Source organism: Mytilus californianus, unplaced genomic scaffold (genome assembly GCF_021869535.1).
Source record: "Mytilus californianus isolate M0D057914Y unplaced genomic scaffold, xbMytCali1.0.p SCAF_13, whole genome shotgun sequence".
Lineage (NCBI taxonomy): Eukaryota > Metazoa > Mollusca > Bivalvia > Mytilida > Mytilidae > Mytilus > Mytilus californianus.
Window position 1 is genome coordinate 558,387 of NW_026262615.1, and position 25,697 is coordinate 584,083.

General features: G+C 32.4%; 1 protein-coding gene across 13 annotated transcripts in view; it reads right to left on the reverse strand.

Annotated features, from left to right (window-relative positions):
* LOC127722974 (uncharacterized) overlaps positions 1-25,697 on the reverse strand; it is a 436,121-nt gene that overhangs the window by 388,198 nt on the left and 22,226 nt on the right. For 12 of the 13 annotated variants that reach the window (XM_052229361.1, XM_052229362.1, XM_052229367.1 and 9 more), the window contains exons 1-4: positions 22,481-22,605; positions 6,244-6,745; positions 3,228-3,273; positions 2,803-2,990 (exon numbers count right to left, since the gene is read on the reverse strand). In XM_052229361.1, the coding sequence (XP_052085321.1) occupies positions 2,803-2,990; positions 3,228-3,273; positions 6,244-6,649 (640 nt within the window). In that variant the 5' untranslated portion in view covers positions 6,650-6,745; positions 22,481-22,605. Of the gene's footprint in view, positions 1-2,802; positions 2,991-3,227; positions 3,274-6,243; positions 6,746-22,480; positions 22,606-25,697 lie in introns of those variants that run through there. The other variant, XM_052229363.1, reaches the window with a different exon arrangement.

Sequence of the window (25,697 nt, forward strand, 5' to 3'; positions counted from 1 at the left end):
AAACTTGCAGGAACTACACATACACTAATGGCATGTGTGTAGACACATTCAATTTATCTCTTCAAATTACACAGCAACATTTTTAAAAAGAATTCCTGTCTGTATACAAACAGTCATTGAAAGAATTCTTGCAAACTTAAAGATTTAAGGAAATACATACATGCATTTGAGTTTTGAAAAAGGGGGCAGGGGTCATTCACAAATGACATTGTATACCTGTATTAAGAAATGAAAAAGGATAAATCTCAAATGTGTATTGGGTATAAAGCTAGGTAATAATTGCATAACAGAATTGAACTTAATTTTAATAAGCATGGTACAGTACATCATGCAGTTACAAAATTCAAACTTATAATAGCTAATGTTTTTTCAAACACACATATATATTATATATATAGTATCTTACTTAATTATGTATGATGGTGACATTAATTATTTTATTAAACATGTGGTTCTATGAATTATTTGTACTTACAAAATTACATATTAAATATCCTATATTATTGAACCAAAATGCCTCTTTGATCTCTTATATTTGAAATGCATTTTCCAAACACAATCAACATGACCTAGCCACAATTTCAAATTGTTAGCTTCCAGGAAGTGCCAACTAGGCATGCCCAGTCAATATTGTGTAATTCTTGCAATGTTCTGGCAAACATATAGAATGGTCAAAGTTTTCTGCAATCTTGCGGCAAACATTCTTTATTATCTTAACTTTCTGGCAATCTTACGGCAAACATTGATGTTTCTGCAAATTTGCCGCAAGCTTGCAGCAAAAAGCTGCAATGTTTGCCGGAAGTTTGCAGCTAGCGGCCAACATCTGCAAACACTATTTTCTGTGTTCCTGCAAACTTTTTGTTTGCCGCAAGCTTGCAGCAAGTCTGCTGCAAGTTTGCGGCAAACAATTCAGTTCCATAAGGGGACCTCAATTAAACTGATTGAAAGATTATGTCTTCATAATATGAAAATCAAGCACATTCCTCCTGTTAGGGGTTTAGTATAATACCATCATAAAATATACGATATAAGACCTTTAATGAAAAAAAAATTAATTCTAGTTCTTATATTTTTTCATTTATAACACTTGCATCAAACAAAACCCTGATAAGGGCCCCTTTACTACTTTGCATATACCAAAACTATTGACTTCATTAATTATATATATAAAACAGCTTCCTCCAGAGTGCAAGCTGTATATAATGCATGTCAAAGGCACAGAAGTACACTTTTATTATAAAAAAGATGATAAACACTTTCATGACTAAGTGATAGTGAACAGCTTTTAAAACAATACTGTGTGTTGTTTCATTTCACATACAGGGCAAGGAAAATAAATTGATGAATAGATCAACAACAACTCATTCTATTTTCATTTCTTCTGTCAAGTAGGTAAATGAAGTACCGGTAAACAACAAACAGATCGAACATTGTTTTTAATTTTTCATTGAAATATAGTTCAATCAAAACTATATACATGATATATCAAAACAAATATGTTTTATTGAATTGGACACTGGACATATGGATCACAGCTCTCCATCTTTTTTTTCTGGGTTTTCTTAATTGTACTTCCTGTTATGTTTGACCCCATAATTTCAGATTTTGAATGACAAACTAGCTATGGTAATAACAGAAGTACACTGTACTGCTGCCCAGAAAGAATAGTTACTCCTAAAAACTTTATAAATAGTGAAGCTAAAATAAAAAAAAAAAAAATTGACCCAGTCAAAGTTAACAAAATTGGCTTTAGTTCCATAACTTCATACAAAAGTGTAAGTAAACCTGTTTGTTTTTATCTTTCACAGAATAGAAGAAAATACATAAAATACATTACTTGACAAAGCACCACTTAAAGTTAAATGATGTACAGTGCACATGAAATTTAAATTAAACATGGTTTCAATTGGGTATAGGAAATCAAGACTCTAGCTGGCTCCAAAGTTGTCTCCAAATTATCCAAACTGGTAACAAAACATAGTCATGATAGAAGCTAGTGATTTTCTGACTCCAAACATTTTTTGGAGTCAGAGCAGCTCCTGAAACAAATGTCTAGGTATAACATTTCATATCTGGATATTACATTCTACACAAGATGCCTTTAAATTTCAAATTTAAAGAGTAAAAGGAGATTAAATTTTCATTAAAGGAGACGCAACACCATTTTTTAATTTAAATTTTTTTTTTAATAAATCAATAAACATGATAAATATTATTAGTCTTAAAACATGTTTCCTACAATTTTGCTGGTCAAAACCTGATCAATCGGCATTTTTAGGTCACAGAATCCAGCGCTTGTCAAAATCAATAATTTTCAATTAGATAACAATCACGTGATCCTGCTTACGTCACAGGTTCCCAGCTGAGAAAATGTCTCAAAATGGGTGCGTCGATCACTTCTGCATAATTACGCTATGAACGGTATTGACATCACTTTGTCTGATTACTGACAAACTAAAGACAATAGACATCATCACTTTGAGCCATTGTGTGTGGAAAATAACCAAGAAAAAGACATTTATTCGTCATGCAAAGAGTCAAACAACGATGATTTTACATAAATTAAAGAACCTGTCTTTTGATTGGCGCTGAATGTGTTTTTGTTTACTTACTTTTAGGCACATTATTCTCCAGTCATCCAAACAATGCATTTATCTGTGATGAAAATCGTAAAATATAAAATGAAGAAAAAGACAATCTGATGGACAGCAACATTGCTTATATATTCAGCCACTTCCCCTATTCTTGCTTTTTTCTGCACTTCTTGACAAATCTTCATTATAGAACTTGTAATTACTGTACCTATTATTTGGCTGAGTAAATCCCATTCCTCTGTTCTGAGTTTGGCCTTCAGCTGATCTTTATGAACACGGATAGACTGGACAAAACCACCTTTGTATTCCCGGTCTATGAAGTCTTCAATAGCCCTGGGTACAGTATAGAGGATATTAAAGGCTGCCTGTAATCGGTTGTCTTCCTCTGGTAGTATTCTGTAAATATAGAATATCTGTAGTAACCTGTTATGTAAAGGAGGAGGTGTACTGAGAAACTTGTTGAAGTGTAATAAAATAATTCCAAGAAAATCCCCAATATTAATGATATAAATTTAGACTGTGGATTGAGTTGTTTTCTATTGTTTCAAATTATGTGGTGTTTTGAGAACTTAGAAACTGTCTTTAATTTTCAACCAACAATTATGAAATAACTGGTATAGTGAAACAACTTACGGTTGAGCTTCAATCGACAGAATATGTGTACTTCTCCCTTCAAATTCTGCAATAAAAATAATTTTAATAAAAAATAATCATTCTTATTATTTAGTTCTACGAAGTTACTTATTACTTTGTAACAACTCAAGAATCAAGCAAATATGTATTGAAATTCCTTTCTTGATCGATACATCATTGGCCAAAAAATTAATATTAAATGAAAAACTTGATAGCCATAAATAGTATAAACAAATACCAAGGTCTGATGGAAAATATAGCCATTGTTTCCAATGATAATAGTATTCTTTCCCAAAAAATAATTAAACTGCAAATGTATTTGACTCATTCTTAATATAGTTTTTCAACAACAAAAAATAATTTTAATAAACTGTTGACACAGAGATATGTCTTGTACGGAAACGAAAACTTCAGCAATTTTTCCATTTGTAAAGGGGCATAACTCTAGAATGGTTAAAGTAACGCCACCAAAATCACACTTGATATGTATTTGGTGGTAATAAGCATTGTGTATAAGTTTCATAAAATTTGGTTGAGGCAAACTAAAGTTAGAGAACGGAAACGAAAAAATTCAGCAATTTTTCCATTTGTAAAGGGACATTACTCTAGAACGGTAAATGTGACGCCACCAAAATTCAAACTGGATCTGTGATTTGTGGTGATAAGCATTGTGTATAAGTTTTATAATATTTGGTTGAAGTAAACTAAAGTTAGAGAATGGAAACCAACTTTGGGACGTACGGACGTACAGACGGACAAGGGTAAAACTTAAAAAGTCAATCTGATGGGCAGCTACATTACTAATTATTACAAAATCCTAAGACCAACTAGTGGGTAGGGCCTTGAATTGGTTGACAAACTGAGATGTACAGACAGCAATGTAACTTTATAGAAAATATTGTCTATTGTAAGTAGTTCCTATCAAACTGACTTAATCAGAAAACTTAACATTGAAAATTGTTTATTGATTGAAAGTCACTGGACCATAACTTCTTCTAATATTATTTCTGTTATTTCTTACTTATCATACTCTATAGTCAGCACCCCTGTATGGCAGGTTAAATATTGGAGAATAAAACTGCGGACTATAGAAGCCTTTATTCTGTAGGTGGCAGGGCCTTAAAATAGTTGTCTGATATGAACTGATAGTAATGCAACTTTATATAGTAAAATCATAGATCTATCGCAAGTAGTTCATATCAAACTAACTTGAGCAGAAAACCAATTATTGAAAATTGCTAATTAATTGAAAGTCACTGAACCATGGCCAGGGGGCAGGGCCTCAAAATAGTCGTCAATCTGGTATGTATTGATAGCAATGAAACTTCACACAAAATATCATTGATCTATCACCAGTAGTTCCTATCAAACTAACTTAAGCATGTTAAGCAGAAAACTTAACATTTAAATTTGCTAATTAATTCAAATCTCTGGACCATGGCTTAGGGGGACAGGGCTTCAAAATTGTTGTCAAACTGGTACAAATGTGGTATGTACTGATAGTAATGCATCTTCATACAAAATATCAATGATCTATCACAAGTAGTTCCTATCAAACGAACTTAAGCAGAAAACTTAACAATTATTGACGCTGTCGCTGCTAATCCTTATGTCTTGCTTTCCGTGACTTTCGTCATTCAAGGGAAATAACACCTATAAGAATTCACTTAATGTTTAATTATTTGTAGATCTTACTTTGATGATAAGTTTTGCTGTTTACAGTTTCTGTCTGTAACAGTATCCACAAACATTGTAGTTTACTTAGCACATTAACCAATGTTAACATCTATAGCATGTATAAGGAGTTGATTTCTATATATAAAAATAAGGTATGTCATATGAGACATCTATCCACAAAGTTCCAATGAAGTGGATGTAAGCATTTATAGGCAAATGTACAGCCTTCAACAATGAGAAAAACCAATACCGTTTATGTCCACTAAGTTACTAATTTGTGGAACTTATCTCGCTGATAATTTCTGCCATTCAATGTTTCTCACTTTCTACTAAGATTTCATGATAATATTCAACATTGCAAAAATTGTATGAATTGATATTTGGGGATAACTCATTTAATATGTTTAAGGACAATGACAATTTTGGTCAAATTGGATAATAGGTAAATCTTGACAGATCTACGGTTGAGGATTCAAAGATTCAAATGAAGGTTTCAAAAATGTTGACTTGTTAAAATAGTACATTTTGTTTAGTAGATCTTATAATGATGTTCATAGTTTATCTCTTTTATAGTTTCCACCAGAAACTCAGAGAGTACTTAACTCAGGGTTGTTTAACAACCTTGGCTACCCAATGGCCATGAGGGTCTTGCACCGTTGGGAAACTCAGAAAGGGTAATTCAAGGGCATTAACTCGCATTTGTAGCAATGTTGACTTATTTGTAGATCTTAGTTAGCAGGTCATTTTTGCTCTGTAAAATTTCTCTCTATTATAGTTTCAACCGCAAATACATATATTTTACAATACTTGCATTTCAATCCTATGTTCTTTTTGGAGGCTGCCATGTTGAGTAGCAGGTGGCATAATTGGATACAAGGATGTTTGGCAACTTAATGACCAACTTTGGTTCCAATTGGCTCAGTAGTGTCAGAGGACAAGATTTATTTTAAAGCTAAGGAATTATGTCATAGATGACAGTTGACTGATGCCAAGTATAAACTGGGTAAACTGTTATGATTAAATGTAATTTGATCTTGACGTTTTGAGTCATTTTTATTCTCTTTCTATCAAGTTTTTTAATAATTTTCAAGATATTTATTTTATCCTGATGTTTCTATATCTTTCATGTTGTTGGGTTGTTGAGGAACTTAGATATAATTTACAAACAAGATATTCTAAGGAACACACTGCCAGTTGTTGGTGTAAAATGAAATTGAAGTTTTGGAGGGGAAGATTTTAAAGATTTTTTAGATATCCTCAGGCTGAAATTTTAAATTGTTGTATTGACTTTAACTAAATATTTTTGTATTGGAAAAGAAAAAATAACATAAATAAATACCTGTCTTAGAACTAGATATTGACTGTAAATCTGTCAGAATATTTTGAGATGGATCCTTGTCTGCCTCATCTCCTGACTGGATCACATCTTTACAAGATTCTGTCATTCTCAACTGAGAACTGTCTACAGTGTCTGCCTCGGCATCTATTGACTGGACCACATCTTTACAAGTTTCTGTCATTCTCAACTGAGAACTGTCTTCAGTGTCTGCCTCGGCATCTATTGACTGGACCACATCTTTACGAGACTCTGTCATTCTCAACTGAGAACTGTCTACAGTGTCTGCCTCAGCATCTACTGACTGGACCACATCTTTACGAGACTCTGTCATTCTCAACTGAGAACTGTCTACAGTGTCTGCCTCAGCATCTATTGACTGGACCACATCTTCACCAGATTCTGTCATTCTCAACAGAGACCCCTAAATGTTGTCTCTCTTACATACTGAATGGACAAACTGCACATATGACTCTGTATGTTTGGGTTAGGATATCCATGTTTTCTATATTCAAATAAAAAGGCAAGATTACCATGGTATCAGATAAATTAACTTAAAAGTTTACGACTTTTATGATGACTTCATTGACGATTGACTTAGTATCTTTTATGAATATAAGGAGATGTGGGTATATGTCAATGAAACAGCAACCCAATGACACATATAATTAAGACATCTAGAGGGCAACATATAGTCTTCAACAATAGACATGTGTCAATACAATATGTCAATGAGAAGACAGCAACCCAATGACACAAATAATTAAGACATCTAGAAGGCAACATATAGTCTTCAACAATAGACATGTGTCAATACAATATGTCAATGAGAAGACAGCAACCCAATGACACAAATAATTAAGACATCTAGAGGGCAACATATCGTCTTCAACAATAGACATGTGTCAATACAATATGTCAATGAGAAGACAGCAACCCAATGACACAAATAATTAAGACATCTAGAGGCTAACATATAGTCTACAACAATAGACAGGTGTCTATACAATATGTCAGTGAGACAGCAACCCAATGACACAAATAATTAAGATGTCTAGAGGGCAATATATAGTCTTCAACAACAGACAGGTGTCTATACAATATGTCAGTGAGACAGCAACCCAATGACACAAATAATTTATACATCTAGAGGGCAACATATAGTCTTCAACAATAGACAGGTGTCTATACAATATGTCAATGAGACAGCAACCCAATGACACAAATAATTAAAACATCTAGAGGGCAACATATAGTCTTCAACATTAAACAGGTGTCTATACAATATGACAGTGAGACAGTAACCCAATGACACAAATAATTAAGACATCTAGAGAGCAACATATAGTCTTCAACAATAGACAGGTGTCTATACAATATGTCAATGAGACAGCAACCCAATGACACAAATAATTAAGACATCTAGAGGGCAACATATACATGATATAGTCTTTAACAATAGACAGGTGTCAATACAATATGTCAATGAGAAAGCAATCCAATTATACAAATAATTAAGACATCTAGAGGGCAACATATAGTCTTCAACAATAGACAGGTGTCTATACAATATGTCAATAAGACAGCAACCCAATGACACAAATAATTAAGACATCTAGAGGGCAACATATAGTCTTCAACAATAGACATGTGTCAATACAATATGTCATTGAGACAGCAATCCAATGATACAAATAATTAAGACATCTAGAGGGCAACATATAGTCTTCAACAATAGACATGTGTCTATACAATGTCAGTGAGACAGCAACCCAATGAAACAAATAATTAAGATATCTAGAGGGCAACATATAGTCTTCAACAATAGACATGTGTCTATACAATATGTCAGTGAGACAGCAACCCAATGAAACAAATAATTAAGACATCTAGAGGGCAACATAAAGTCTTCAATAATAGACAGGTGTCTATACAACGTGTCAGTGAGACAGCAACCCAATGACACAAATAATTAAGATGTCTAGAGGGCAATATATAGTCTTCAACAACAGACAGGTATCTATACAATTTGTCGGTGAGACAGCAACCCAATGACACAAATAATTAAGATATCTAGAGGGCAACATATAGTCTTCCCATGTATGTAACAACGTATTTGATTTCAACAAAAGAAATCTCTGTATTACTGAAAAATTATTACACCAGGGTTTTCGATATCACAAACTAATCAAAACATTTACTAAATTTTATCATCGGTACAAGGACATCATTCGTAAATATAAATCAACATGCAGACATCTTATACGTTCAGGCATTTCACATCCAATATTTTATGGTAATATTCTTTACAAAGCACAAAAATGTCGGCATTCACCTCAAAAGCTAACCAAACCTTTAAACAGACTTATTCGGAAAGGATATAGTTACGATACTGTTGTCAAGTCATTAAGGATTGCATATTTTGGTATTAATATTGATTCACTCATAGGGTCTTTGCATCGGAAATAAACACATTTATTCTAAACCAGTTGTTGGCATGATACAGGTTATGTTCTTTTTATATATTTTATGATGGGTATGATATTAAACCCCTAACGGGAGGGATTGTACTTGATTTTCATATGATGAAGACATAATCTTTCAATTAGTTTAATTGTGGTCTGGAGCTGGCATGTCAGTAACTGCTAGTAGTCCTTTGTTCATTTATGTATCATTGTCATTTTGCTTAGTTTCTTTTGTTACCTATTCTGACATCAGACTCGGACTTCTTTTAAACTGAGTTTTACTGTGCGTATTGCTATGTGTTTCTTTATCATACATTGACTAGAGGTATAGGGGGAGGGTTGAGATCACACAAAACATGTTTAACCACGCCGCATTTTTGCACCTGTCCCAAGTCAGGAGCCTCTGGCCTTTGTTAGTCTAATGTTCTATTTTTAGCCATGGTGGCCATCTTGGTTGATGGGCGCGGTCATTGCATACATCATTTAAACAAGATACCCCAAGGATGATTTAGGCCAAGTTTGGTTTTATTTGGCCCAGTAGTTTCAGAGGAGAAGATTTTTGTAAAAGTTAACGGACGACAACAGATGATAGACGCCAAGTGATGAGAAAAGCGCATTTGGCCCTTTTGGGCCAGTTGAGCTAAAAATGGTAAAATCGCCATTAAAGGGCTATAACTCCAATGAGGAGTCATCGAATGATTTCCACCATATGGTATAAATTGTAGATCTTGTCGTGCTGATCATTTTTGCCTAGTTTAAGTTTCTATCTAATTATTATAATTTTTTAGATATAAGGCAAAAGGCAATAAAATGCTTCGCTGGGCGCAGCTTGATACGACCGCAGAGGTCGAACCCTGAACAGTTGGGGCAAGTATGGACACAACATTCAAGCTTGATACAGCTCTGAATTTGGATTGTGATTAAATATTTGACACAGCATAGGTTTCTGACACAGAAAGAATGTGGTCTAAGAACTTCATTTTTTTTAATTTACCTATTATGGTCCAATGTCCAAAATCAAAATACATGGTTAGATTCAGCATATCAAAGAACCCCATATATTCAATTTTTGTTGAAATCAAACAAAGTTTACTTTTAGACCCCAACTTGGACAAACTTGAAAACTGGTCCCATAATCAAAAATCTAAACACATGTTTAGATTCAGCATATCAAAGAACCCCAAGAATTCAATTTTTGTTAAAATCAAACTAAAGTTTAATTTTGGACCCTTTGGACCTTAATGTAGACCAATTAAAAAAGGGACCCAAATTAAAAATCTAAAAACACGGTTAGATTTGGCATATCAAAGAACCCCAATTATTCAATTTTTGATGAAATCAAACAAAGTTTAATTTTGGACCCTTTTGACCTCAATATGAACCAATTTGATAGCAGGCCCACAAATAAAAAATCTAAATACATGGTAAGATTCAGCATATCAAAGAACCCCATATATTCAATTTTTGTTGAAATCAAACAAAGTTTAATTTTGGACCCCAATTTGGACCAACTTGAAAACTGGGCCAAAAATCTAAAATCTAAATACATGTTTAGATTCAGCATATCAAAGAACCCCATATATTCAATTTTTGTTGAAATCAAACAAAGTTTAATTTTGGACCCCAACTTGGACCAACTTGAAAACTGGTCCCATAATCAAAAATCTAAACACATGTTTAGATTCAGCATATCAAAGAACCCCAAAAAATTCAATTTTTGTTAAAATCAAACTAAGTTTAATTTTGGACCCTTTGGACCTTAATGTAGACCAATTAAAAAAAACGGGACCCAAAATTAAAAATCTAAAAACACGGTTAGATTTGGCATATCAAAGAACCCAAATAATTCAATTTTTGATGAAATCAAACAAAGTTTAATTTTGGACCCTTTTGACCTTAATATGAACCAATTTGATAGCGGGCCCACAAATAAAAAATATAAATACATGGTAAGATTCAGCATATCAAAGAACCCCACATATTCAATTTTTGTTGAAATCAAACAAAGTTTAATTTTGGACCCCAATTTGGACCAACTTGAAAACTGGGCCACAAATAAAAAATCTAAATACATGGTTAGATGCAGCATATTAAAGAACCCCATATATTCAATTTTTGTTGAAATCAAACAAAGTTTAATTTTGGACCAACTTGAAAACTGGGCCAAAATTCAAAAATCTAAATACATGTTTAGATTCAGCATATCAAAGAACCCCATATATTCAATTTTTGTTAAAATCAAACAAAGTTTAATTTTGGACCCTTTGGACCTTAATGTAGACCAATTTGAAAACTGGACCCAAAATTAAAAATCTAAATACACGGTTAGATTCGGTATAACAAATAAATAAATGTGGTCAAAGATTTTACAAATCTAATGCGCCATACTGGTCTTCCTTTATAAATATGCATTTCTTTAAACATAATTTAAAAGCAGTGTAAGGGAAGTAACCAAAACGTTGTATTTGGATTACCTCCCTTACACTGTTTTAAATTATCTTAATTGTTCATTAACCATTACTTTATACATAATTTAAAAGCAGTGTAAGGGAGATAATTTCAATGATGTATTTGATTTATCTCCCTTACACTGCTTTAAATTATGTTTTGTACTAAAGTATTTGTCCATTAATGAGGACAACCTTGTTTTTCCCCCTTTTTTGCCCCTAATTCTTAAACGGTTTGAGCAATAACCCCCCAAAGCAAATCCTAACCATCCCTTTGTGGTATGGAAACTTGTAGTATAATTTCAGAGAGATCCATACACCGTTCCACAGTTATTGTCTGGAATCTAGAAAATGCTTATTTTTGGCCCCTTTTTGGCCCCTAATTCCCTAACTGTTGGTACCATAACCCCCAAAATCAATCCCCACCTTCCTTTTGTGGTATTGAACCTTATGGTAAAATTTCATAGAGATCAATTCACTTAAACTAAAGTTAGAGTGCGAAAACTAATGCGTCTTCGGACGACGATGCCGGACAACGACGACGACGACGCCAACGTCATACCAATATACGACCACAAAAATTTTTTTGCGGTCGTATAAAAAACTGGTAAAAATTTGTCATCAAAGGGCAATAACTTCTATAAGAAATTGTATGACAGTTTTGATGTGAACAGACAATAGGTAGAGCTCAACATTTTGAACATTTCTGCCCCTGTCAGATTTAGTCGATCTATAACAGTTTTCAAAATAATAGACAAAACTTGCATTTTCATGTTCTATTTTTAGCCATGTCAGCCATCTTGGTTGGCGGGTGGGATCATTGCACACATTTTCAAAACTAGATACCTTAATGATGATTGTGGCCAAGTTTGGTTAAATTTGGCCCAGTAGTTTCAGAGAAGATTTTTGTAAAAGTTAAGAGACGACGACTGACTAAGACGACTGACTAAGACGACAGACGCCAAGTGATGAGAAAAGTTCACCTGACCCTTTCGGCCAGGTGAGCTAAAAAAAGGACTTTTTTTTGTTCTTTAAAACAATTTATAAATATCTTATAGAGAAATGATGGCTTCAGAGCAAATGCAATGCGATTTCAGTTATAATCAATTTTTTCCTAAGGGCATAACTCGTTGAAATTATTTGATCAGCACTTATTTTCAAGGTGTCAAAGACATTGCTGATATAAACCTTTGATGTAAGTTCCATAAAATTCTGGCAAGAATTGTACACATGAGAACACTGACTATATAATTTTCCATATAAATCAATATTTCCAAGGGGCATAACTCGTTCAGAAATTATTGATCTTAACTGATTTTCGAACTTGTCAAACACATTGATGACATAAACCAATAATATAAATTTCATAAAAATTTGGCAAGAATTGTACTTTTAAGAGTCCTTATATTGAGATTTTCCATATAATTAATATTTCCAAGGGGCATAACTCTTTCAGAAATTATTGATCTTCACTGATTTTCGAACTTGTCAAACACATTGATGACATAAACCAATAATATAAATTTCATAAAAATTTGGCAAGAATTGTACTTATAAGAGCCCTTATAGGGAGATTTTCCATTTAATAAATAATTCCAAGGGGCACAACTCTTTCAGAAATTATCAATCATCACTGATTTTCGAACATGTCAAAGACATTTCTAATATAAACCTTTGATATAAGTTATACATAAAATTCTGGCAAGAATTGTACACATGAGAGGAATAACAATGCAATTTTCCATAGATTTAATGTTTCCAAAGGACATAACTCTTTTAAATATAATTAATTGACACTGATTTTAGAACTCAGCCAAGACATTAATAATATAAACATTTGATATAAGTTCCATAATGCTCACATTAAATCTGAACCGATGTAGTGTGTTTAAAGTCCTCCTTTCCACAATAACCCATGGTGGTGCTCCTATTAAAGAAGGAAGATACAGGACATACATTCTTACAATTGTGGCCGTTGAGCCTTGTTTTTGAACCTAATTCTGCAATTTCATGGGACTTTCAACCTGGTTAATTTAAAATTCTAGTATTTACGCTTGGGAAACATTCTTTAAACTTTATTCATTGATTTTACCTTATAAATTTGTCATTAAGTAACTTTTATATCCCAAACTGTTAAATTTTCCTTGAAATTAGCCATGCTTTTTATTTAGAGGAGTTCCGAAATTATTTCTCTAGATTTTACAATTGGGTGCGTTCGGAGATCTTTCTCGGTGCATTTTTCTAAATCGAGGTATAACAAGTTTTTTAATAGTAATTTTCATTGGTTCAACTTATGTGTTGATATTTCTTATTGGATTTATAAATTTATAAATAGTTTCTATAATTAGAGTTTTATTAGTATACATGTATAAGGCCATTCATTCTTTAAATCATTGCTTTTTATGCAAGAGCCACTGTCTGTAACAGACTCACTCACAAGGTAGGTTCCTATTTATTAGGACTGTTTGCCTCCTAGCCAGCTTTAGTTTTCGACTATATGCAATTTGGCTGATGCGTTACGACTTACAATTTGGCTTATTAGAATACAAAACTTTGGCTAAATATTTGAAACTGTTAAACTTCCACGTCTGGTTTTTCCCTTTCCCAAATTACATATGAAGCCTGTTTATTTTATAGAACTAGTTAAGTCAATTAACTTTAATTAAGTAGGAAATTAAGGGTTTTCAATAATATTTAAGAAAAGGGGAGATAATTTTGCCCAATTTTCCTTATATAGTGTTTTATAAGGTGTAGTGTTAATTTAATGTGTATTATTAAATACTGACATGTAGATTTGTCTTTATTAAGGTAGATAGGGTGTCTTCCTCCATCTTGGATTTAGAAATACCAGAAAACAATCGGTCTAGATCTTTAATAAAATGTGCAAATTTTGAGAGTAGTCGGTAATTCATGTGTAAGAATTTTCATTTCAATATAGAAAAAATGCTTCGCTGGGGCGCAGCTTGATACGACCGCAGAGGTCAAACCCTGAACAGTTGGGGCAAGTATGGACACAACATTCAAGCTTGATACAGCTCTGAATTTGGATTGTTATTAAATATTTGACACAGCATAGGTTTCTGACACAGAAAGAATGTGGTCTAAGAATTTGAATTTTTTTTAATTTACCTATTATGGTCCAATGTCCAAAATCAAAATACATGGTTAGATTCAGCATATCAAAGAACCCCATATATTCAATTTTTGTTAAAATCAAACAAAGTTTAATTTTGGACCCCAACTTGGACAAACTTGAAAACTGGGCCCATCATCAATAAAATGCTCCGCAGGGCGCAGCTTGATACGACCGCAGAGGTCGAACCCTGAACAGTTGGGGCAAGTATGGACACAACATTCAAGCTTGATACAGCTCTGAATTTGGATTGTGATTAAATATTTGACACAGCATAGGTTTCTGACACAGAATGAATGTGGTCTAAGAACTTAAAATTTTTAAATTGGACATTCACCTATTATGGTCCAATATCCAAAATCTAAATACATGGTTAGATTCAGCATATCAAAGAACCCCATATATTCAATTTTTGATGAAATCAAACAAAGTTTAATTTTGGACCCTTTTGATCTCAATGTGGACAAAAATGATAACAGGGCCCAAAAATCAAAAATCTAAATACATGGTTAGATTCAGCATATCAAAGAACCCCATATATTCAATTTTTGTTGAAATCAAACAAAGTTTAATTTTGGACCCCGATTTGGACCAACTTGAAAACTAGGCCCATAATCAAAAATCTAAATACATGTTTAGATTCAGCATATCAAAGAACCCTAAAAATTCAATTTTTGTTAAAATCAAACTAAGTTTAATTTTGGACCCTTTGGACCTTTATGTAGACCAATTTGAAAACGGAACCAAAAATTAAGAATCTAAATACACGGTTAGATTCGGCATATCAAAGAACCCCAATAATTCAATTTTTGATGAAATCAAACAAAGTTAAATTTTGGACCCTTTGGACTTCAATGTGGACCAATTTAAAAACGGGGCCCAATATCCAAAAACTTAATACACGGTTAGATTCAGCATATTACAGAACCCCATATATTCAATTTTTGTTGAAATCAAACAAAGTTTAATTTTGGACCCCGATTTGGACCAACTTGAAAACTGGGCCCATAATCAAAAATCTAAATACATGGTTAGATTCAGCATATCAAAGAACCCCATATATTCAATTTTTGTTGAAATCAAACTAAGTTTAATTTTGGACCCTTTGGACCTTTATGTAGACCAATTTGAAAACAGAACCAAAAATTAAGAATCTAAATACACAGTTAGATTCGGCATATCAAAGAACCCCAATAATTCAATTTTTGATGAAATCAAACAAAGTTAAATTTTGGACCCTTTGGACCTCAATGTGGACCAATTTAAAAACGGGGCCCAAAATCCAAAAACTTAATACACGGTTAGATTCAGCATATTAAAGAACCCCAAGAATTCAAGAATAAAACCCCATTGAAATTGATCAAGAAATAAGCAATTTATACGAAGTATCTTCTTTTGCACAATACTGTGCAATTGATTATTTCTTGCTATTGCGCAATACTGTACAATTGACAATTTCTTGCTATTGCGCAATATTGTGCTATTGGATATTTCTTGCTATTGCGCAATACTGTGCAATTGAAGATTTCTTGCTATTGCGCAATACTGTGCAATTGAAGATTTCTTGCTATTGTGCAATACTGTGCAATTGAAAATTTCTTGCTATTGCACAATACTTATTATATAAAAATTTACACATCCTGTTTGGTGTGTATCTCCTACCATATCATTATTATTTGCTTTTAAATATAAATCAGAAATAACCAACTTAAAATGGAAAATTTTAAAAGAAAAAAAACAGGAAAAAAAGAAAAAAAAAATCCCCCCCCAAAATTTTTTAACCCCCTTATGATTCATCACCCCCAAACTCAATCTCAGCCTTCCCTTTGTGGTATGGTACCTTGCAGTACAATTTCAGAGAGATCCATACACTTGAACACAAGTTATTGTCTGGAAACTAGAAAAATGCTTATTTTTGGCCCCTTTTTGGCCCCCAATTCCTAAACGTTTCGGGCAATTACCCCCTAACTCAATTCCAGCTTTCCCTTTGTAATATGGAACCTTGTAGTACAATTTCAGAAATATCCAAACACTTACACACAAGTTATTGTCATGAAACTAGAAAAATGCTTGTTTTTTGCCCCTTTTTTGGCCCCTAATTCCTAACATTTTGAGGCAATTACCCCCAAAATCAATTACAGCCTTCCCTTTGTGATATGGAACCTTGTGGTACAATGTCAGAGAGATCCATACACTTACACACAAGTTATTGTCTGGAAGTTACAAAAATGCTTATTGTTGGCCCCTTTTTGGCCCCTAATTCCTTAACTGTTGGTACCATAACCCCCAAAATCAATCCCAACCTTCCTTTCATGGTATTGAACCTTATGGTAAAATTTCATGGAGATCCATTCACTTAAACTAAAGTTAGAGTGCGAAAACCAATGTGTCTTCGGACGACGCCGACGACGACGACACCAACGACGACGACACCAACGTCATACCAATATACGACCAAAAAATTTTCAATTTTTGCGGTCGTATAAAAATCTAAACACATGTTTAGATTCAGCATATCAGAGAACCCCAAGAATTCAATTTTTGCTAAAATCAAACTAAGTTTAATTTTGGACCCTTTGGACCTTAATGTAGACCAATTTAAAAAACGGGACTTAAATTAAAAATCTAAATACACGGTTAGATTTGGAATATCAAAGAACCCCAATAATTCAATTTTTGATGAAATCAAACAAAGTTTAATTTTGGACCCTTTTGACCTCAATATGAACCAATTTGATAGCGGGGCCCACAAATAAAAAATCTAAATTCATGGTTAGATTCAGCATATCAAAGAACCCCATATATTCAATTTTTGTTGAAATCAAACAAAGTTTAATTTTGGACCCCAACTTGGACCAACTTGAAAACTGGGCCCATAATCAAAAATCTAAACACATGTTTAGATTCAGCATATCAAAGAACCCCAAGAATTCAATTTTTGTTAAAATCAAACTAAGTTTAATTTTGGACCCTTTGGACCTCAATGAAGACCAATTTAAAAAACGGGACCCAAATTAAAAATCTAAAAACACGGTTAGTTTTGGCATATCAAAGAACCCCAATAATTCAATTTCTGATGAAATCAAACAAAGTTTAATTTTGGACCCTTTTGACCTCAATATGAACCAATTTGAAAGCGGGGCCTACAAATAAAAAATCTAAATACATAGTTAGATTCAGCATATCAATGAACCTCATATATTCAATTTTTGTTAAAATCAAACAAAGTTTAATTTTGGACCCCAATTTGGACCAACTTGAAAACTGGGCCCATAATCAAAAATCTAAATACATGTTTAGATTCAGCATATCAAAGAACCCCATATATTCAATTTTTGTTGAAATCAAACAAAGTTTAAATACTGGACCCTATCTTGGACCAACTTAAAAACTGGGCCCATAATCAAAAATCTAAACACATGTTTAGATTCAGCATATCAAAGAACCCCAAGAATTCAATTTTTGTTAAAATCAAACTAAGTTTAATTTTGGACCCTTTGGACCTTAATGTAGACCAATTTAAAAAACAGGACCCAAAATTAAAAATCTAAATACACGGTTAGATTTGGAATATCAAAGAACCCCAATAATTCAATTTTAGATGAAATCAAACAAAGTTTAATTTTGGACCCTTTTGACCTCAATATGAACCAATTTGATAACGGGGTCCACAAATAAAAAATCTAAATACATGGTTAGATTCAGCATATCAAAGAACCCCATATATTCAATTTTTGTTGAAATCAAACAAAGTTTAATTTTGGACCCCAATTTGGACCAACTTGAAAACTGGGCCAAAAATCAAAAATCTAAATACATGTTTAGATTCATCATATCAAAGAACCTCATATATTCAATTTTTGCTATAATCAAACAAAGTTGGACCTTCATATGGATTTTTTTGTAAAAAAAAAAGATGCAACATTTGCAGATATTTTTACTGGTCTTCCTTTATAAATATGCATTTCTTTACACATAATTTAAAAACAGTGTAAGGGAAGTAACCAAAACGTTGTATTTGGATTACCTCCCTTACACTGTTTTAAATTATCTTTATTGTTCATTAACCATTACTTTATACATAATTTAAAAGCAGTGTAAGGGAGATAATTTCAATGATGTATTTGATTTATCTCCCTTACACTGCTTTAAATTATGTTTTGAACTAAAGTATTTGTCCATTAACCAGAACAACCTTGTTTTCCCCCCTTTTTTGCCCCTAATTCCTAAACGGTTTGAGCCATAACCCCCCAAAGCAAATCCTAACCATCCCTTTGTGGTATGGAAACATGTAATATAATTTCAGAGAGATCCATACACCGTTCCACAGTTATTGTCTGGAAACTAGAAAATGCTTATTTTTGGGCCCTTTTTGGCCCCTAATTCCTTAACTGTTGGTACCATAACCCCCAAAATCAATCCCAACCTTCCTTTTGTGATATTTAACCTTATGGTCAAATTTCAAAAAGATCCATTCACTTAAACTAAAGTTAGAGTGCGAAAACCAATGTGTCTTCGGACGACGACGCCGGACGACGACGACGCCAACGTCATACCAATATACGACCACAAAATTTTTTTGTGGTCGTATAAAAATGACATGTTTTATCATATTTATGGTTGTATTTTACAAAAAACAGAATACTTTTGTTTGATTCAATTTTTTCCAATTTTGTCACATAAGGGGAGGCAACTCAAATGTAAGGGCAGATAATTCAGATAAAGTTACTTTTACAATAGAATGTGTTAGGAATTTACCTATTTTATTAAGTAGCAAGAAAACGGGTCCCGTGACCCCATTTTTTCTTTTTCTTATCTGAAAGCATAATATTAGAGCTATCTCAGTCAGGGGTACTACTTGTACAAGTAATTTTTATTTACTTGAAGAAGTAAATATAAATATACTTATATAAGTAGATTTGTAGGATACTTAAACAAGTGTATTTTATTTACTTGTATAGGTAAATTATTTTTTGGCCTAGTTATTTCCCTTAGACATTCAGTTTTTTTACTTATACAAGTAAAAAAGTCATCCTATCTTCTTTTCTTGAATTCTTAGAACTTCTTTGATCTAACAGAATTTTGAATTGTCTGTCCTTTGCAGATGTCTTTACTAATCATTTAAGTGTAATTTCATAGACAATGAAAATCTCATTTGTCTGTTTATCTTCAGAACACTGCTCATTTACAAGCCCCCAAGGAGCAATTTTTGAAGGCCTTGGGCAAATACGCAAATACTTAAGATCTTTGCGCAATCAGTTTCTTTGTTGAATTAATGAGATGAAACATTGAACTCTTATGAAAAATTATGAGCAAACCTGAGAAAAATTGTTAAAGGCATGATTTTACATCTCAAAACTTGAGAATTTTTGTGGGATTGTAAATAAAATTTACTTATACAAGTAAATTTTTGAGAAAATTAAGGGGAGATTATTCAAACATTATAATTAACTTATATAAGTATATTTTATTTACTTCTTCAAGTAAATAAAGATTACTTGTACAAGTAGTACCCCTGACTGTATCTCCTCATATTTCATCTCAAAATTCTATGGTGTAGTTTTTGTTTTATGGCAGAAAATTGGGTTTTGCATGCATAATCTATACAAAAATCTGTCAATTTTGCACAACCTGTAGCGTGAAAATAAGCCCTGTGACCCATTCTTTTTATTATTTTAAAAAAAAAAGCATGAAATAAACTACATTTTAGCCAATTATTAAAAAATTCTATGGATTATAATTTAGACACCCCATCTACCTTAATATGATTAGAGTATATGAACTTGATTGACTTTGTTTAAATAATCTACCAAGAGGAGTCAAAGATTCAGGATCGAACTACAAGAGCTTAACTATACCCTGTTTTGAAGGTTTAGTCATTAATATGACACTGTTCAGATTATTGTTGTTGTTTTAGTCGTTGTTAATAATTCTGGTTGTTCCTTTATGGTTTTGGTGGTTTAAATAGTTAGAATATAGTTTAGGTTGATCTCAGTGAACAATCATACCAAAACCGTACTAAAAAAAAGACATCAACATTTACCCAGAAACAATTAAGAAATTTACATGAAAACTAAACAGGATAATTAGCTCCGGTTACACAATACATATACACATACATTTCTGTTTTAATGGTGTAAAATAATAAAGCTTTTATGCTGCATTTTAATTATGAATTAATTTATTTTTCCCTCCGTTTCCGTTAAACTCATTCAGCTATATGTGCTCCAACAGTGGAGGGATTTACATAAAGAAAAAAGTGCACCAGTGTGCACAGGAACAAAAGTTGTGCAATGATTTATATTACTACAAGTACTAGCGTCTTAGGGAGCTACCATTTGATTTTTATGGGGGGGGGGGGGCTAGGATGAAATTTGAAAAAAATAGGCAGGACAGGCGTTTTGAGTAAAAAAAAAGGCAGGATGAGACACTTGGCAAAAAAAAAAGGCAGGATGACAAATTATGTAAAAAAAAGTCAGGATAAACTTAAAAAAAAAGGGAAGGACCGAATAGAGTGAAAAATAAAAAGGCAGGACAGAGATTACAACTAAAAAAAATGCAGGACAAAATTTTTCATCCTTAGCGCCCCCCATAAAAATCAAATGGCAGCTCCCTTAGATATATGCTACATGATATACGCCATTGATTTCTTTTTCCATATTCTGCCCATATTCTACATGTAAAACTTTCTGGCAAGTTGTGCATGGCTAAACACTTGTTAAAAATGTTATTTAATGGTGGTGTTGGTCACTTTTTTAATATTTAAAGATTTTAACATTTGATAAGATTTGTGACGTGAGGTTCAAATATGCACAAAAAAGGATATATCTGAACTGGAAAAATTACAAAGGAAGATATTTAAACAATTCCAATGTCTACCAGAAAGAACAGCATCCGCAGCAGTATATATACTAATAGGAGCTGAGCCCATTGAGTCGATTTTAGACAAAAACATGCTAGCACTATTTCTCTCAATCTCTCGCCTGGATAGCTCGATAGAACGTAAAATATTAGAATGGGAATTGGAAATTAGTTCAAATTTTGACAACTCTTTTATTTGTCGTATAAATAAAATTTTGCAAAAATATCAATTGCCAAAAGCAGAAGAAATTATGGAACATCCTCCATCAAAATATATGTGGAAAAAACAATTGAAAACATCAATAAATGAATACTGGTCTTCAATTTGGACAATAGAATGTAACACAAAATCAACACTTAAACACTTATCTCTTCAAAAAAATCCGGTCTATAATCCACATAACATTTGGAAATGTGTTAGAAATAACCAATATGACATAAAAAAGGCAGAATTCAAATGTAAGCTAGTAACTGGTACCTACATGCTCCAAAGTACTAGGGCAAAATTTAGTAAAAATGCTATTCAACCAAATTGCAAGCTATGCAATGAATCTGAAGAAACCTTGGAACATTTCCTACTACATTGCTTAAGTCTATCTGATGTTAGGCAGCGATATATGGATAAATTATTCAAAATGCTACGAGAAATAGAAAGGGGTGGTACAACAAATGTTATTAATAATGAACTATTACTCAAAATTATATTAGACTGCTCAGCACTAGACATAATGAGTAATCAACCAATAGACAAGTTGCTAGATATAGAAAGGAAGACACAAGATTTATGCTACCATTTACACATGAAGCGTACACAACTTTTATGTGATATCAAGTGACATGAAAATATAACATTAATATTAAATATAGTCTGAACAGTCTGCATGGGATGCCAAGCTAACTGGTTCAGTCTATAAATATCAGCATAAAAGATGCTATATAATTTTAACATTTGCCTTGGCAGGGCACCTATTGACTAGATATCGTTAGGTTGTAAATTTTTTATTTATTCATATTGGTGAATCAAAGTGCCGTAATTTGTAACGTGTGAATAATATTATTTTTTTTTTTTTGTATTAATATCTTTTAAAATATCATCAAAGACATTATAAACTTTTATTTTATTCACTTTAACTAACTAATTTTATTTTAAAATTATATATTTTTCATATCGTAAATATAAAAATATCCGCTTTTTCGGTTAAGTATTTAAAATTTTAATACTCATTCGATAAGTGGAGTGCTCCGATAAAACGGAGGAATATACCAGAACAGAACAGAACAGAACAGAACAGAAGACACAGAGAAAAACAGATTGATAATAATCTCTTCCTTACCTTGCTTCTTTTGAAGTTCACATAAATGTTTTCTGCAGAGCAAAGAAATTATCAGGCAGTTTGAAGAGGAATTTTACCAGGAAGAAATTTACCTACCTTCTCGTGGTACTAAGGGGAAATAACTTATTTAATAAAAACACGTGCGAGTTCTTTCCGCGCAATAATTCAAATGGGATGTTAACTTTAGATAATACGTCTTTGGTCAACAACTTGTCATAAAATATCACAAGGATTGTCCGATATTGTTTAAAATACCAACATGACCTTAAGATCTACGGTTTCCCAACTGGGGATGGGAAAGCATTGCTGGCTGATTTTGAAAATAAATATTCTGACATAAAAAAAAAATCTGACATAAAAAAAATCAACATGTTCAAAATATTCCCCCCCCCTAAATCCGCCTCTGTGAAACTCTAGGTCCTGCCAGGACTTGCTTCTGTCAGTATATTAAAGTGTAATGTTGACTGCAAAAAAGTGAATCCATTTAACAGTTAACTAGTAGACAGGATTTTTAAAAAATCAAGCACTTTCTTTAGATATTTTTTTCTTGATCTTGAATATTAGCGTATGCCTAAGTTTCATGACAATCTATAAATTAAATATGTATAAATATGATATGTATGATCCCATTCCACCAAGTCATATGCCTCGAGGTTACGGAGGAGTGGCTATTCTTTGGAAACGTGAGTTTGACAATAGAATAGAATAGAATAGAATATTTTTATTTCCCAAATTACAGGGCCCATGAAGGGCATAAAATTGATTTACATAATTGGTAACAACAACAATAATAGTCACTTGAAAATATATATTTAGTATATTAGCATTGGTCAGAATCAGAGCCAAAAACCACATATATCAGTATTGTGAATAAAAGAATAAAATTACATTACATGCATTCATTCTCAAATCATTTACTTGACTTAGTGTCAATATGCATACCTGATCTCCTTAATTCAAAACAGTCACAAATATAACAGACCAGTTTTACCATAACAGTTACATTTTCTTGAGTCATGAGCTATCAAAATTTAGAAGATTTATTTAAATTTTTAAAATTATAACAATTGTCAGATATGTATGGAAAAAGTCTTCCCTTTGAGTATCATAAAGAGGACATTCTAACAAAAAATGAAGCTCATCTTCAACTTTACCAAGTGAGCAATTTGAACAAAGACGCTCAGATCTTTCAATATATTTTTTTGAATATCTGTCTGTCTCAATTTTTAAAGAGTGAGCACTTATTCTTAATTTACAAATTGACTGTCTTTTTTTAGAATACTGTAGTTCTAAATATTTTTCTTTTTGAAAAAAACATTTTTTTATAGAAAAATAAGTACCAAGCTTCCCTTTTTCACAGTTAATTTTTGATACTTCAGCTTATCCCAAAATGTTAAATAACTTTCACATAGTTTATTTTTAACATACTGACATAAAGAACCAATTGATTGGTCAAAATTTGGTAAATCAATCTCTCTCTGAATATAATTACTCCGCTGCAACTAGGAAATGAGAGAATTCAATGTATTGAAATTATAGGAAATCCCAATACTATATTTATATCTGTCTACCTGCCATGTAGGGGCTCTAATAACCACTTTACTGAAATCAATGAATGTCTGGACCACCTTCATGAAATTTTTGAAACCTTTAAAAACTCTCATCAATTGATAATAGGTGGAGACCTCGATGAAAACATATACAGTTCAACAAATTCTCAACGAAAAACAGCCATATCTAATTTTATGACAGAACATAAACTTTCAACATTTGAATGTGGAATTACTTTCATACACCCAAGTGGCCAAGCCATGTCTGCAATAGACTACATTCTATTTCAAGACCGTTATAAGGGAAATGTTGTCAAGATTGAAAAACAGGAAATAAATATCAACGTCTCTGATCATATTCCACTGATGTTGCCATATATATGCATTGAAATGTGATATATCCTATAAGAAGATGAAAGAATATACTAATGCAAAAAACTCCAAAGTTAACTGGAATAAGGTGGACAAGAATGAATATAAAACTTTGCTTAATGAGAAATTAGAGAAAATTAAACCAATATCAGAAAAATTGAATTTAGATCAAGCTTTTGATGAACTGACCAAAATTATATCAGATACAACCTTAAAAATTGCTCCATGAAAACGAATGAAACAAAACTAATATTAAAGATATGTAAGGAAAATTATTCACATGAAAAAGTCCTTATCCAAGAATTGAAAAATGCTGTCAAAAAATTAAATACAAATAAAGCTATGGACTATTATGGAATCACTGCTGAAAATTTCATTCATGCCAGCGAAATACTTCTTGAGTATCTTCAACTTCTACTTAACACAAGTTTTGAACACTGCTATATACCAAACTTACTCAAAATTGGAACTCTTTTCCCTGTATTAAAAAAAAACAAAGGTGACATAAAGAATGCTAAAAATTACCGTGGGATCACTGTAACACCAACTTACTCGAAGATCATAGAGATTATAATCAAAGGAAGAGAAAACAATAAGATCTTGAAACATCAAAACCCACTGCAAAAAGGCTTTACAGCAAAATCCACTCCACTGCTATGTGAACTGTTCATTGAAGAATTTGAAAGAGAAAATAAAGATCACAAGTTACCAACCAATGTTGCATTATTGGATGGAAAATCTGCTTTTGATGTTGTAGTTCATAAAAACTTAATACGACGTCTTTTTCAAATTGGTTTCTCACAGCAATCTATTCTACTGATCAGCAATTTATATGAAAATGCAACATCCTGTGTAAAATGGGACAATACATTGTCTAATTGCTTATTCAATATTGAACAAGGTGTAAGACAAGGTGGAGCCATTAGCGCTGACCTCTACAAAGTTTATATCAACCCTCTACTACAAATTCTGAGCAACTCAGGACTAGGAGCCAAAATTGGGAATATAAACTGTTGTGCGCCGACCTGTGCAGACGATGTTGCCTTGATATCCAACAATCCCTTTGAACTCCAAAACATGATAAATATAGCAGTTGATTTCAGCCAAAGAGAGGGATATCTATTATAGCCTCAAAAAAGTGTAGTCTTGCCAATCAAAACATGTAACAAAATGCTAGATATTGAACAAGGTTTTTGGAAACTTAAAAATATAGATATGCCCATTGTTCAAGACTCTTCTCATATTGGAATAAAAAAATCTCAAAAAGACTCTACTAATGCAACCATCACTGAAAA